The sequence below is a fragment of the Macaca thibetana genome, chromosome 4, assembly GCF_024542745.1.
Source record: "Macaca thibetana thibetana isolate TM-01 chromosome 4, ASM2454274v1, whole genome shotgun sequence".
In the NCBI taxonomy this organism is placed as follows: Eukaryota; Metazoa; Chordata; class Mammalia; order Primates; family Cercopithecidae; genus Macaca; species Macaca thibetana.
In genome coordinates this window covers 103790469-103803146 of record NC_065581.1, presented here as the reverse complement: position 1 = coordinate 103803146, position 12678 = coordinate 103790469, and the positions used below count along the sequence as shown (strand labels likewise).

At 42.5% G+C, this 12678-nt stretch overlaps 2 protein-coding genes across 2 annotated transcripts in view; one reads left to right on the top strand and one right to left on the bottom strand.

The window, feature by feature from the left end:
• Positions 1 to 12678, bottom strand: part of QRSL1 (glutaminyl-tRNA amidotransferase subunit QRSL1) — a 362228-nt gene that overhangs the window by 70182 nt on the left and 279368 nt on the right. The window lies entirely within an intron of this gene.
• Positions 1 to 12678, top strand: part of RTN4IP1 (reticulon 4 interacting protein 1) — a 54323-nt gene that overhangs the window by 33886 nt on the left and 7759 nt on the right. The window contains exons 6-8 of the mRNA XM_050786751.1: positions 987 to 1123; positions 5119 to 5302; positions 9547 to 9639. Coding sequence (XP_050642708.1) covers positions 987 to 1123; positions 5119 to 5302; positions 9547 to 9639 — 414 coding nt within the window. The remainder of the gene's footprint in view (positions 1 to 986; positions 1124 to 5118; positions 5303 to 9546; positions 9640 to 12678) is intronic.

The window sequence follows — 12678 nt, the reverse complement described above, 5'->3', positions numbered from 1 at the left end:
TTCTGGATACTTAATTCTGAACAACATTAGAATTTAGCTCTCCTTTTAATTTAAATCTAGTTATTCTTTATTATTTTAAAATATAAGGCATCTGCATTTTAAAACCTGAGTAACATTTATTTAGGTTTTCTTACTCCAAGGGAGAGGACCTGATCTAAGTTTTTAAGAAAAAATGATTATAGTTTCTTCCCCTTCTTTTTAAGAGAACCTTTTCATATATTACCTATTACTTAATAGCTCATTACTTTGACACACTTTCTGATTCAATATTGTGTTAACACTTATTAGAGATGCAAATGAAGATATGTGGCATTTTAATGTTCTGGATACATTTTAAATAGTCATGTTTCATTGAGGTGAAGTCTTGCTCTTGTCCCCCAGGCTGGAGTGCGATAGCGCTATCTCAGCTCACTGCAACCTCCGCCTCTGGGGTTCAAGCGATTTTCCTGCCTCAGCCTCCTAAGCAGCTGGGATTGTAGGTGCCCGCCCACTACCATATCCAGCTAGTTTTTTGTATTTTTTAGTAGAGACGTAGTTTCACCATGTTGGCCAGGCTAGTCTCGAACTCCTAACCCGAGGTGATCCACCTGCCTCGGCCTTCCAAAGTACTGGGATTACAGGCATGAGCCACCATGCCTGGCAAATTTGAGGCTTTCAACTCCTGTCTTTTCTGTTACTGGTGAGGCACTGAGTCCCTCTCTAAGTGGATTAGTTATAACTTCATGACAATAAGGTGGCTGGCTGTCTCGTGTAGGGAAAATGAGATCTCTTTCTTGGGATTTTTTTACTGAACAAAAGTTTAATCATTTTTACTAGTCTCTGACAGATGGCTTCCTATAGTTCTGGTTAAGATGATGTACTTAAAGTTCTCTAGAGATTAGTCCGATATATGTATACATGGTGCCAGTGATTTGTTTTTTTTCAATGCAGTCGATTTTTCTAATCTCTCCCTTTTTTATTCTTTTCTTCTTTTTTGTGGGGGGCAGGTAATGAAAGCATGGGATGCTCATGTGACAGCAGTTTGCTCTCAAGATGCCAGTGGACTTGTAAGGAAGCTTGGGGCAGATGATGTAATTGATTACAAATCTGGAAGTGTGGAAGAACAGTTGAAATCCTTAAAACCGTATGTATTAGAACAATGTTCACACTGGGAGTGGGAACAAGGACAGTTGATTATGCAGGTCTGAGATGGTTTGGTGGCTTTACAAGCACGTTGGAATCTTAGAGAAGCATCTGTGAAAGCATTCCATGTCATTAGAAGTTACTTAGGTTGGCTTCTGTTTTAATTCCAGATGTTAATACAACACGGTAACAGCATGTGGATAGGTACTGAGGAAGTTATTTTGCTTACATAGTCTTAGCTAATTTTGAAGTTAACATGCTGGTTTGTAAGAGGCCTGAAGACAAAAATTGGAAATGTGTTCCTTTTGTGGCATCTGTCACCACAGGAAGAATATAGAGTAGTTCATGAAGTACATGATTAGCCCAAAACATACTTTCCGTGTTTTGGCTTAACAAAGGCTTAAGAGAAACAGTGTAAGTCTAAACTTTGGTAATGGGAGCACTGTGGATATTCCCAGTGTGTCTGAATGCCAGGCTGTGGTTTGGCCTGAGGTACCAAACAGGAATGCATTCAGGAATTCTCTTGGGTCGTGTTGATTCTGACTGTGACTCTAGCTTATTCATCTGACCTTTATCCAGCCAAGACCAAGCTGAAGCTGACAGCACAAATGAGGAGTATTTGGAAAGCTATTTTACTGCTTCTGTTTAAAAGGTTTTCCCTTTTTTGATTAATTTTCAGAAGTCAACTACTCTTGCCCACATTGAGTAGAAGTGTATTTTTAAATAGAAAGAAAAAAGAAAAAAAAGGGAGTCCTTATCTGACTCCGCCCAGCCTTTCTTAGCCAGTGCCACCAACTTCCAACGTAGTTTGGCAGTGCACCCGGCAGCAGCCAGCCAACTGATCGTTCCTTCAACTGTTTAGGGAGCTTCTACTGTTGCCAGGCAGGGTTCCAAACACCAGCTACAGTGGTGAACCAGACAAATGCCCACTTTCATGGAGCTTACATTCTTGTTTGGGCGGTTTTAGTGCTAGGTGCTCTGACACAAAAAAATGAAAGGGAATAGACTAGGGAGGAGGCTGTTATAGATAGGGAGGTTAAAGAATGCCTCATTGAGGAAGCAACATTTGAGTGGAGGCTTTAGTGAGCAAGCCAAATGAATGGGATTTGTGTGTGTTTGATGTTGCTCCCTGCTGTATCCCTCCATCTGGAAGAATGTAGTAGCATGTAGTAGGTGCTCAATAATATTTATTTAATTATCGAGGGAATCTAGGAGAACAATTGTCCCAGCTGGAAAGAAGAGCAAACATAAAGCTCCCATGTCAGGAACATGCCTGGCATGTTTAAGGACTAACATTGTCCCTTTCAGAGATTTTGTCAGCTACCCTCTCGTCTGTGTGTTAGGGCCTGAGCCTCTTTGGGCACCCACTCTGTCGCCCAGGCTGGAGTGCAGTGGCACAATCTCGGCTCACTGCAACCTCTGCCTTCCGGTTTCAAGCGATTCTCCTGCTTCAGCCTCCTGAGTAGCTGGGATTACAGGCGCGCACCACCATGCCCGGCTAATTTTAGTAGAGACAGGGTTTCACCATGTTGGCCAGGCTGGTCTCGAACTCCTGACCCCGTGATCTACCCGTCTCGGCCTCCCAAACTGCTAGGATTACAGGCGTGAGCCACTGCACCCAGCCTGATCTTGTATCTTCTGATGCTTCTAGGAATAGCAACATGATACTGCGGCCAAGTCCTACCCATTCCCCTCTGTCTTCCTTAAGGGGTTTTGTTTTGTTTGTTTTTTCGTTTTTGTTTTTGAGATGAAGTCTCACTCCACTGCCCAGGCTGGAGTGCAATGGCGCGATCTTGGTTCACTGCAACCTCCACCTCCTGGGTTCAAGTGATTCTTGTGCCTCAGCCTCCTGAGTAGCTGGGATTACAGGCACTCACTACCACACCTGCCCAATTTTTCTATTTTTTTTTTTTTTTTTTTTTGTGGAGATGGAGTTTCACCATGTTGGCCAGGCTGGTCTTGAACTCCTGGCCTCAAGTGATCTGCCTGCCTTGGTCTTCCAGAGTGCTGGGATTACAGGCATGAGCCACCACACCTGGCCTACCTTAAGTTTTATACATGTCTGGAATTTGTCACCAGAGAATAGGAGAACTTGAGAGACAGAAGGCTAGAGGACATTCAGTCTAGGCTCCCAAACTGGTGCTACGCTTCCCTCCTTGGCATGTCTTCCTGGCAAGTGGTCTTGCTCCTTTCGCTTGTACTTTTCTAGTAGGGGGACCTTCCTGCCTTATAAATGCAAGCCATTACTACTTCTTTTCTTTGATAGCTTTAGTTAAAATTGATCTTTGTAATTTCTGCCTGGAGTTTGACCTCTCAGTCTACCGAGGATAAATATGTTCCTCCTTCCAAGTAGCAGCTTTTTAGGTATTTGAATCTTAGAGTTTTATAGCAAGAAGGGGCTTTGAAATCCTTCAGTCCAACCCTATGATGCTGTAGTTGAGAAAGTGAAGGGCAGAGGAGTTACGAGTTTTTGCATACTCGAGGTCATGCCACCAGTGATTTGTTGGGAGAGCTGGATTCACAACCTGGTCTCCAGATTTCTTTCTCAGACAATGCCTGTTCTATAATACCAGGCTGCCCTTAAGTTTTCTTTAAGTATCCTAAGATTTGTTCATTCAAAACTTGGAAATGAAGTAGATGCTTTTTTAGTGAAAAGAACGGTCATCTATTAAGGTCATCATGCTCCTGCATTTCATATCCTTAGATTATATTTGCCATTTTTTTTTTCCTTCTTCTTCTTTTGAGACAGAGTTTCACTCTTTTTGCCCAGGCTGGAGTGCAATGGCATGACCTCGGCTCACCACAACCTCTGCCTCCCAGGTTCAAGCGATTCTCCTGCCTCGGCCTCCCAAGTAGTTGGGATTATAGGCATGTAATCCTACGCCTGGCTAATTTTGTAGTTTTAGTAGAGACAGGGTTTTTCCATGTTGGTCAGGCTGGTCTCAAACTCCCGACCTCAGGTGATCCACCCGCCTCGGCCTCCCAAAGTCCTGGGATTACAGGCATGAGCCACTGTGCCCGGCCTTGCCCTTCTTTAGTTTGGTTCTATAAAATACTCAAGATCCACAAAGTTGGCCAAAGCTGGTTTCAGGAACTTTAATGTTTGACATCATCCAGATGAATTTGGAAGGGAGAAAAGGTTTACCAAAGAGGAATTCATCAACTGATGTGCTCAATTTATATGCATGTATTCTCTATATAGATCTTTGTTTTCAAAAGTATTTAAAAGCTTATTAAGTTTTTACCCCCTTTCAGTAGAATATAGTGATTACAGAAGTTTTAGGTTAGATGTAAGAAGTTGAATATCTGTTAGTTCCTGTGGATTCCATTATCACTGAATTTTTTTGGCATGTTAGAACAGGCTGTTCATTTCTCCTTTTGCATTGTCCTGATGCTGTACCTGAAGCCAAATGATAGAAAATTCCAGAAGGTGAAGAGGATGCTTCCATGAGCATTTCTGACTGTAGAGAGAATAAAAGCAAATCATTCTTGTAGGTGAAAATCTCATACTTTACTTTCAAGTATCCATGTGCACTAAAGAACATAGCGAATGGAAAACTTGGCAGTTTATTACAAAGCTTAATTAAGTCAGACTTTCTCAATCTTGGCAACCTTAGTTTCTCAAGTATTGACATTTTGGGCTGGAAAATTTTTTAGCTGTGAGGGGCTATTCTGTGCATTGTAGTGAACCAGAATCACTCTCTGTTCAGAACTACTTGCTGAAGCCATTCTAAAGTACTAGAAAATGAGATGATTTTATGACAAAAATTAGTCGCATTCAACTTACCTTGCAGAAAAGTCATAGAGCCAGCGAGTGGGTATGTCCTTCCGTCTCCATCAAAGCAGCCACCCCTCTGCAGGATGGCGAGAGGTGCAGCACAGTGCAAGATTCGCCACTGAAATAAACCCCAAGCCAACTGGTGCTGGAAGGGAAGGAGGCTCAGAGTCCAGTGTAAAGCCTGACAACAATGTTTTGATTTGGTTCTTCCTCTCCAGGTTTGATTTTATCCTTGATAATGTTGGCGGATCCACTGAAACATGGGCTCCAGATTTTCTCAAGAAATGGTCAGGAGCCACCTATGTGACTTTGGTGACTCCTTTCCTCCTGAACATGGACCGACTGGGCATAGCAGATGGCATGTTGCAGTCAGGATTCACTATAGGTTCCAAGGCATTAAAGGTAGGAAGAAGGGTCTTGGTTGGTGACTGCAAGCAGCCTCCTGCTGCAGAAATTGGTTTGCCACCTAGCCAGTTTCTCTTCTCTTGGAGGCCGCATAGCACAGTGGCTGCAAGCATGGACTCTGGAGTCACACCGACTGGCTTCAAAATCTGACCTCTACTTAGTAGCTGTGTAACCCTGTGCAAGTTACTGAAGGTCTCTAAACCCCAATGTCTTCCCCTGTAAAATGAGGCTGATAATAGACCTACCTTACCGCATGGTTGTAAGGATCAAATGAAGTAGTCCATATGGAGACATGGCACAGTGCCCTTATTAAATGTTAGCCTTTATTATTACTTATTGCCTCTCTTGATTACATCTGATGTACTGTCTGTGCTTCCTTCTTGTCTCTGCCTGATGACCCTCTCTCTGTTTCATGTCTTAACACTTACAGTCTCTTGTATATAAAGATGAAAACTTACAGTTGCTATTTTCATTGTATTGGGATAGACCAGTGATTCCCAGACTGGGGCTTTCAGACATTTAGAGGTCTATGAGTAAAAGAAGTTGTACTTTTACTTCAGTAAGCCTCCACTCTTGCCTTTGCTGGGATTGTATCAACTTGTTCTAACACTGCATATTCTGTGTAAATTTGAAACTCCAGCTATTAATGACATGATGGGAGTTTCTGGGACTTGGTTAGTCAGCCTGACTCTGAAACAGGGCCACTTTTACCAGGGCTGTATGAAGCTCAAAACTGAATACATCTCACCCAAATTGCACACTTCGGTGAGTGGTGGGCATTGGAGACTAGGGCAGATGAGCCTCAGTTACAAGACTAATAGAGCTTGAGCATCTGCTCTCCACTTTACCTCATAGCCTGTTGTCATCACAGTGGGGACAGAGGCTTTTATAATTTCATGGGATAAACTGGTGGTAATTATAGATCATTGGTTTAAAATATGAATTGATGTTAAAAGGGAATATATGATAGAAAAAATAAAGATAGGCTGGGCATGGTGGCTTATACCTGTAATCCCATCATTTTGGGAGGTGGCGATGGGAGGATTGCTTAAGCCTGAGGAGTTTGAAACCAGCCTGGGCAACATAGTGAGAGTTTATCTCTACAAAACCATAAAAAAATTAGCCAGGTCTGTTGGTGCATACCTGTAGTTCCAGCTGCTCAGGAGGCTGAGGCCAGAGGATGGTTTGAGTCTGGGAGACAGAGGGTGTGAGCCGTGATCATGCCATTGTACTCCAGCCTGGGCAACAGAGGAAAACCTTGTCTCAAAAAAAAAAAAAAGATTCTATTTTTTAAAATTAGACAAAATACTTGAGACTCTGGGACAAGGCAGTAGAAAGTTCCTCGGTGGTAAAAAGGCTGTGAATAGCTGTATCAGTCTGACCAACGCTGACTCATGTTTGTGAGATGACTGGCTTGATAATTATCTTTAGCATTTTATTTATTCCAGATATTAATTTGGGACCTTTTATGGGGATGAAACTTAGGACTTTGGTCTCTTGAATTCTGTGTACTAACTAAATACTTAGAGGTAGTAACAAAGAGCTATGATGGAGGAGACCACGACTCAATTCTTATGAAATATTATTGGTAATAGAAATGAACAAACCAGGCCCTGCACTGTGGTGTCCTTCTATTTTCATTTGATTCAGACAGTAGCCCGAAACAGTGTCCACGGGGTACTTTGTGGTAGAGAAAGGGCTCTTAGCTGTCCTTTCTCTCTTCTTTCTCTTTCACAAAACCCAGATTTTCCAGTGCTTTAAAATGTAAGTTTAAGTTTTCTGTAAGATTTCAGTTTGTACTCCAGTGAGACCCCTTACAAGTTAACCTTCGGAGTTGTCCTCGGAGAGTAAAACAGGCATAGCTGTCTTCATTCTCTTTTCCTCCTACTTGAAAGATGATAGTGGTAATCTCATGTGAAAACCTTTCAAGTAGTTTTCAATGTCTTTCTGATTGTGCACACAGTTAAAGCCTCATTGTCATGCTTCTGACTCTCCTGCCTGCTTTGATTTACTTTCTCTCCTATAGTGGCCTGGGTGGGCGGCGGGGGGAACACAGACCTCTTGTAGCAGAATATAAAAATTCTGCTGTTACAGACCAAAAGTTTCTCTTTACAGAGCCGCATGCTGTGAAGAGTTATAGATGTGGCAGTTGTGACCATTTTTGTGCCTTCTTTAATACCCTAAACAATTACCAGAATGTTTTAATTGTAGTCTATGAAGCCAGACCTTAGGGAAAAGTATTTGAACAGATCTTCTGTGATTGTCATTAACTGGATCCACAGTAAGCTTGGGACATTCTCAGTGCTTCTGGCATTTAGCCACATAATCCTTCAAACAGCTTTTTTCTTTTTCTTGTTTTGTAGAGACAGAGTCTTGCTATGTTGCCTAGGCTACTCTTGAACTCCTGGCCTCAAGCAATCCTCCCACCTCGGTCTCCCAAACTGTTGGGATTATAGGTGTGAGCCATTGTGCCTGGCCTCTTCTTTTTAGGTTAGTTGCATAAACCAGTGCATCTCAACATCTTTCATGCCATGACAGACATAGAAAATGATAGTATTTGAACAGCACGTTGAGGCTGCCTTGGATAATAGAGATGAACAAACCAAGCCCTGCTCCTCCAAGACCAGCCTATCCAGAGACTTCTACCAGCCCTGGCTCTGCCTGGCTATCGTGAGGGCTAAGGGGAGTCAATATCTCATCACAGCAATTCTAGAGTATGCTTGACTCTCTTTACATCTGTTGTCCTAGGGTAATTATTAATGATGAATCCTTTAACTCTCACAGGTTTTCTGGGTTGGACGATAATCTATAGGATCACTCACCCAGTAAGCCATCCTGGCACACCCAGTGGGAAGCTTTGCCTAGGCAACCGCTTAGTTTTTTCTTTCTTTCTACATTCTTAAACTGAATTGGTATTGTCTCCGTCTTTCCTCAATAAGCTTCACTTTTAGCACGGGGCAAGTATTGATAGAATACTTTTTATGTGTGAGGCATTTTGTATACATTCTCATTTCATCCTTCCAACAATCCTGCAAGCTAGGTGGTGCTACCACCATTCTACAGGCCAGGAAATGGGCTGAAATAGGTAGCCTGATAAAAATAACATAACTAAAACAAAACAAAAATAATGCAACTAGTAAGTGCTGGGGTATGGGGTTTCCACTGAATTTTCCAGCCTCACGCCAGAGTAGTAGCTTATATCATACTGAGTGTAAGCTCAATGGCAAAGAAGTCTGAGCTCACCTCACAGTTGTGGGTAGTTGTGGAGAGGGCAGCACTGTGGTACTGGCTGACCCTCTGCTACCTCAGATTGCTCCCATCTGATGAAAGTTTGGCTGGGCAGGTCATTGAGGTATCATGGAGAACCTCAGCTCATTTGCTGTTTCCATAATGGCCCACCCTACCTTCGACATAAAGAATAACAGTTACAGCCAGGCACAGTGGCTCACGCCTGTAATCCCAGCACTTTGGGAGGCTGAGTTGAGAGGATTCTTGAGACCAGGAGTTCAAAACCAGCCTGGGCAACATAGCAAGACCCTCTCTCAATTAAAGAAACAAAGAATAACAATTGTAAGTGGCCATAGAGTGGTCATGAACCCTCTCGGTGTAAGATTTTTACGCATCTTCATTTGGAGAGGTATTGCCCCATAATAGATTAGATGGCTTTGTATTTGCCATAACCATAGGGAAGATTCAGCCATGATATATAAGGAACTTTGCACTTTGTTTTGCCTTTAAAGCCACTTTATTCCTGTCAGAACCAGAAAAAAAAATTGTGATTGGGCTTCTTGTCTAAGATCATATTTTGGTGACTTATTGTCCCCAAAACATTTTTGAATTTGGTGCAAACCTCTTTTCTGGTGCCTCTGGGCTTTATTCAAACCTTAGTAGGGAAAGTCTAGAGGTCTCAGCCCCTGATTCCTCCTGGGGAGGAAACCCACTGTGGAAAACCCACTGTGGTCATTTTAAGGAAAGCTTTCCTGTGCTTACTTGTTCTTCAGTCACAGTTTAGAAAAGGAGCCTAAGTGACATGGATATGTCTTTGTTCGGTTATTTATTAAACATTTATGGAGCATCCATTCCCTGTCAGTCATTGTGCCAAGGTGCTGTGCACACATTCTGTCAGCATGCAGTGAGAAATCAGTTTGTTGTAGTCATCCAGAAAATGCTTTTCCCTAAATGGGCATTTAGTCAGATTTTATGTTTTTCTATATTTGACATGTTCTGTTTCTTCTTTTTAGCATTTCTGGAAAGGAGTCCATTATCGCTGGGCATTTTTCATGGCCAGTGGTCCATATTTAGATGACATTGCAGAACTGGTGGATGCGGGAAAGGTAAGTGCACCTGGAAACCTGGATTGGAAGCCTTTGTATTTCTAGAGCACCTCCTGTAGACCTGCCCACTGAGCTTCGTCAGTGGGGACTCTACAGAGCGAGCCTGCTCACCTGACTTTGTGCTGCCTTACATGGCCAAGTTTACAGGCTGTGTCTTTGGTTCTGTCTCCATGGGAGGGGTAGACACAGACTGCTCCAACTGTATAAGAGCTTCTCTCATCTAGTCAAACCCCTTTGGTTTAGTAGATGAAGAGGCGGGCCCAGGGAGGTTATAGGATTCCCCCAAAGACACTTGGTTAGATCAGCGCACAGCTGTGATCTACATTGGGCTGCTAATATTTCATCAGGTTCCCAGGTCTCCTGATTTCTAGGTGGGTGTAATAAAATTGAGGGCAAATAAATAGTCTATCTGAGACAGTCAGTGGCCAGGGCGAGGGTGGGTGAGGATTGATGGGGATTTGGGTGAAGACAACCGGCTGGTGTACTCTGCCTACTAGTGTCTGTCCTGCCGTGGACTCTGTGGGAAAGCGACTGTTGCTTATCCTCTGGTCATCCTGTTCTGGATGTCAAAAGGTCTTTCAGGGATTCTGGGGATTGAAAGCCGCCTCAGCTGCCACCTGCTTGTTTGGGTTTTTACATGGTCTAAACCACCCTGACATTCCCATCTCCAGAGGAATAACTGAGAAGGTGGTATTCTGGTGCTGATATTTTTTATGTTAGTGAGAGATTGTATGGAATTATAGGATGGAGAACTTCCAGAGGGTTGTGTGAGATCATAGATAGGCTGATTCTCATTTTACAGATGAGAAAGCCGACTCACCAAGAAACAGGGGCATGCTGAAACTTGCAGAAATGGAACCAGCGCTCTTGTGCTTTTTCCTCTCCACCTTTCCGCTGTATTCTTAGTACTGGAAGCTGATTTGGGACTTCAGCATACATTGTCTTATCTTTGTCACTTTGCAGTGGGCAGGGAATGGAGTTAGAGCAGGCTAGCGTTAGCATTGTGTGAACCACTCTGAGACATTTGGACAGAGCCCCTGGAGGTGGGCTTGCTTCTTCTGGCCCTTGGCCCTTGCTGGCATATTTCATCTTTCCGTTTCGATTTTGGAAAGGAATGTTTTTGGGAACTAATGGCTGCTTTTTCTGTATTTAAGGTTTTTCTTCTTTCACAGCCAAGGAACTATATAAGAAAGAGGATGGCCTGTTGCTGTTTCTCAGATATTTGGGTTCCAGGCTTATGGGTCTTTTCGTGGACTTCTAACTTTTGGTGTGTTCTGATAGGGGCAGGGGCTCTGTGTTATTGTGACTGTGTAACTCCTTCTTTGTAGGGTTCTCCCATATCCCACAAGAATGCTTATTTTATTTCTAGGAAGGAGAGAATGAATTATCAAGTAAGTGCTGCGTGTGGTTGGAACCCCATTATTAGAGAGGTCTTTGTCCTCCAGAAGTCCACGTTTGTGTTTGTCCTGATAACTGATCCAGGCTGTTCACATGCTTACCACTGCTCTTCTGTATTCAAAATATTGGGACTCTCTCTGCCTGGAAATTACTGTTTACCCAACAGAGATGAGAGGTGACTTGTATGTATCTACCTATTACATTTGGCAGATAACTGGTAATGGCTAAAATAGGGCATGATAAACAATAACAAAAAACGATGTCCTTGAAGTATTCTCCAAGGAGGTTGAGTGAGCAAATGTGCCTTGTGCTTTGATTCTCCTCTCCTACACGGGCTGTTTGGGCTTGGGTGTCGTTCCTGTCAATGAGGGGTTCTGGGACTGTGAAGTTGGTATGTGGCACTGGATGCCTCAGTGAGGCCAGCTCTCTTGTCGTGTCCCTGCTTCTGTGTGGATATGAGAGGTCATTGCCTTTTTATCCTGGGAAGTTGGAAAGAATAACACAACAGAGCTTACTTACGTGTTGTGTGGTTAGTAGAGATTTGTTAAATTGGAGGAGGACATTTAAATTCTTCCAAGCTTTGGCTGAGCCTTCATGATTCTCATTAGCAGGTAACTGTTAGAAGAGCTACAGTTGTTTTCTGATAGTGAAAAGCTGTGAAACAACAGAGCCAACTCTTGTAAAATACTTGAACTTTGAAAAAATACATTCATAAGGTTCAAAAACCCTAAAAATGGAAAAAGTTATTTCAAGAAATCTTCTTTTGACTGCTATATCTCAGTCACTGAGATTCTGCTTGTCAGATGCAGCCAATATTACCAGTTTCTTGGGTAGTCCAAAGATACTCTATCAAAACAGGAAAAATAATTTTTTTTCTCTCTTTCTCTTCTGTCTTTCCTAACACAAATGGATAACATACTGTTCTGCAACCTGCTTTTTTTTTTTTTTTTTTTTAACAGTGTATCTTCAACTTTGTTTAATGTCAGGATATAAAAGCTTTCTCATTCTTTGTTTAATAGCTGCATAGTATTTGTATGGGTATACCATAATTTGTTGAATTTCAGTCTTTTGCTTCAGTGGATAACCCAGTATTTATGTTTAGTACCTCATTGTATATATAACCATTTCTGTTCATGGAAATGGAATTGCTGAGTCAAAAGATATATGCATTTATAATTTTGATAGATTTTTTTTTTTTTTTTTTTTTTGAGACAGAGCCTTGCTCTGTCACCAAGGCTGGAGTGCAGTGGTGTGATCTCATCTCACTGCATCCTCCGCCTCCTGGGTACAAGCAATTCTCCTGCCTCAGCCTCCTGAGTAGCTGGGATTACAGGTGCCTGTCACCACACCTGACTCATTTTTGTGTTTTTGGTAGAGACAGGGTTTCACCGTGTTGGCCAAACTGATCTCGAACTCCTGACCTCAAATGATCCACCTGCCTTGGCCTGCCAAAGAGCTGGGATTACAGACATGAGCCACCGCGCTTGGCCTTTGATAGATATTAAAATACACAGCTTTTGAAAATCTAGTATATATATTTATTGTCTGGAATTTCTCCTGTGGCCTACCTTCTAGGCCCCTTCTCTCTTTACTTACCCATTATCTTACTCTCTGAACCATTTTACCTCATTAGAGAATGTG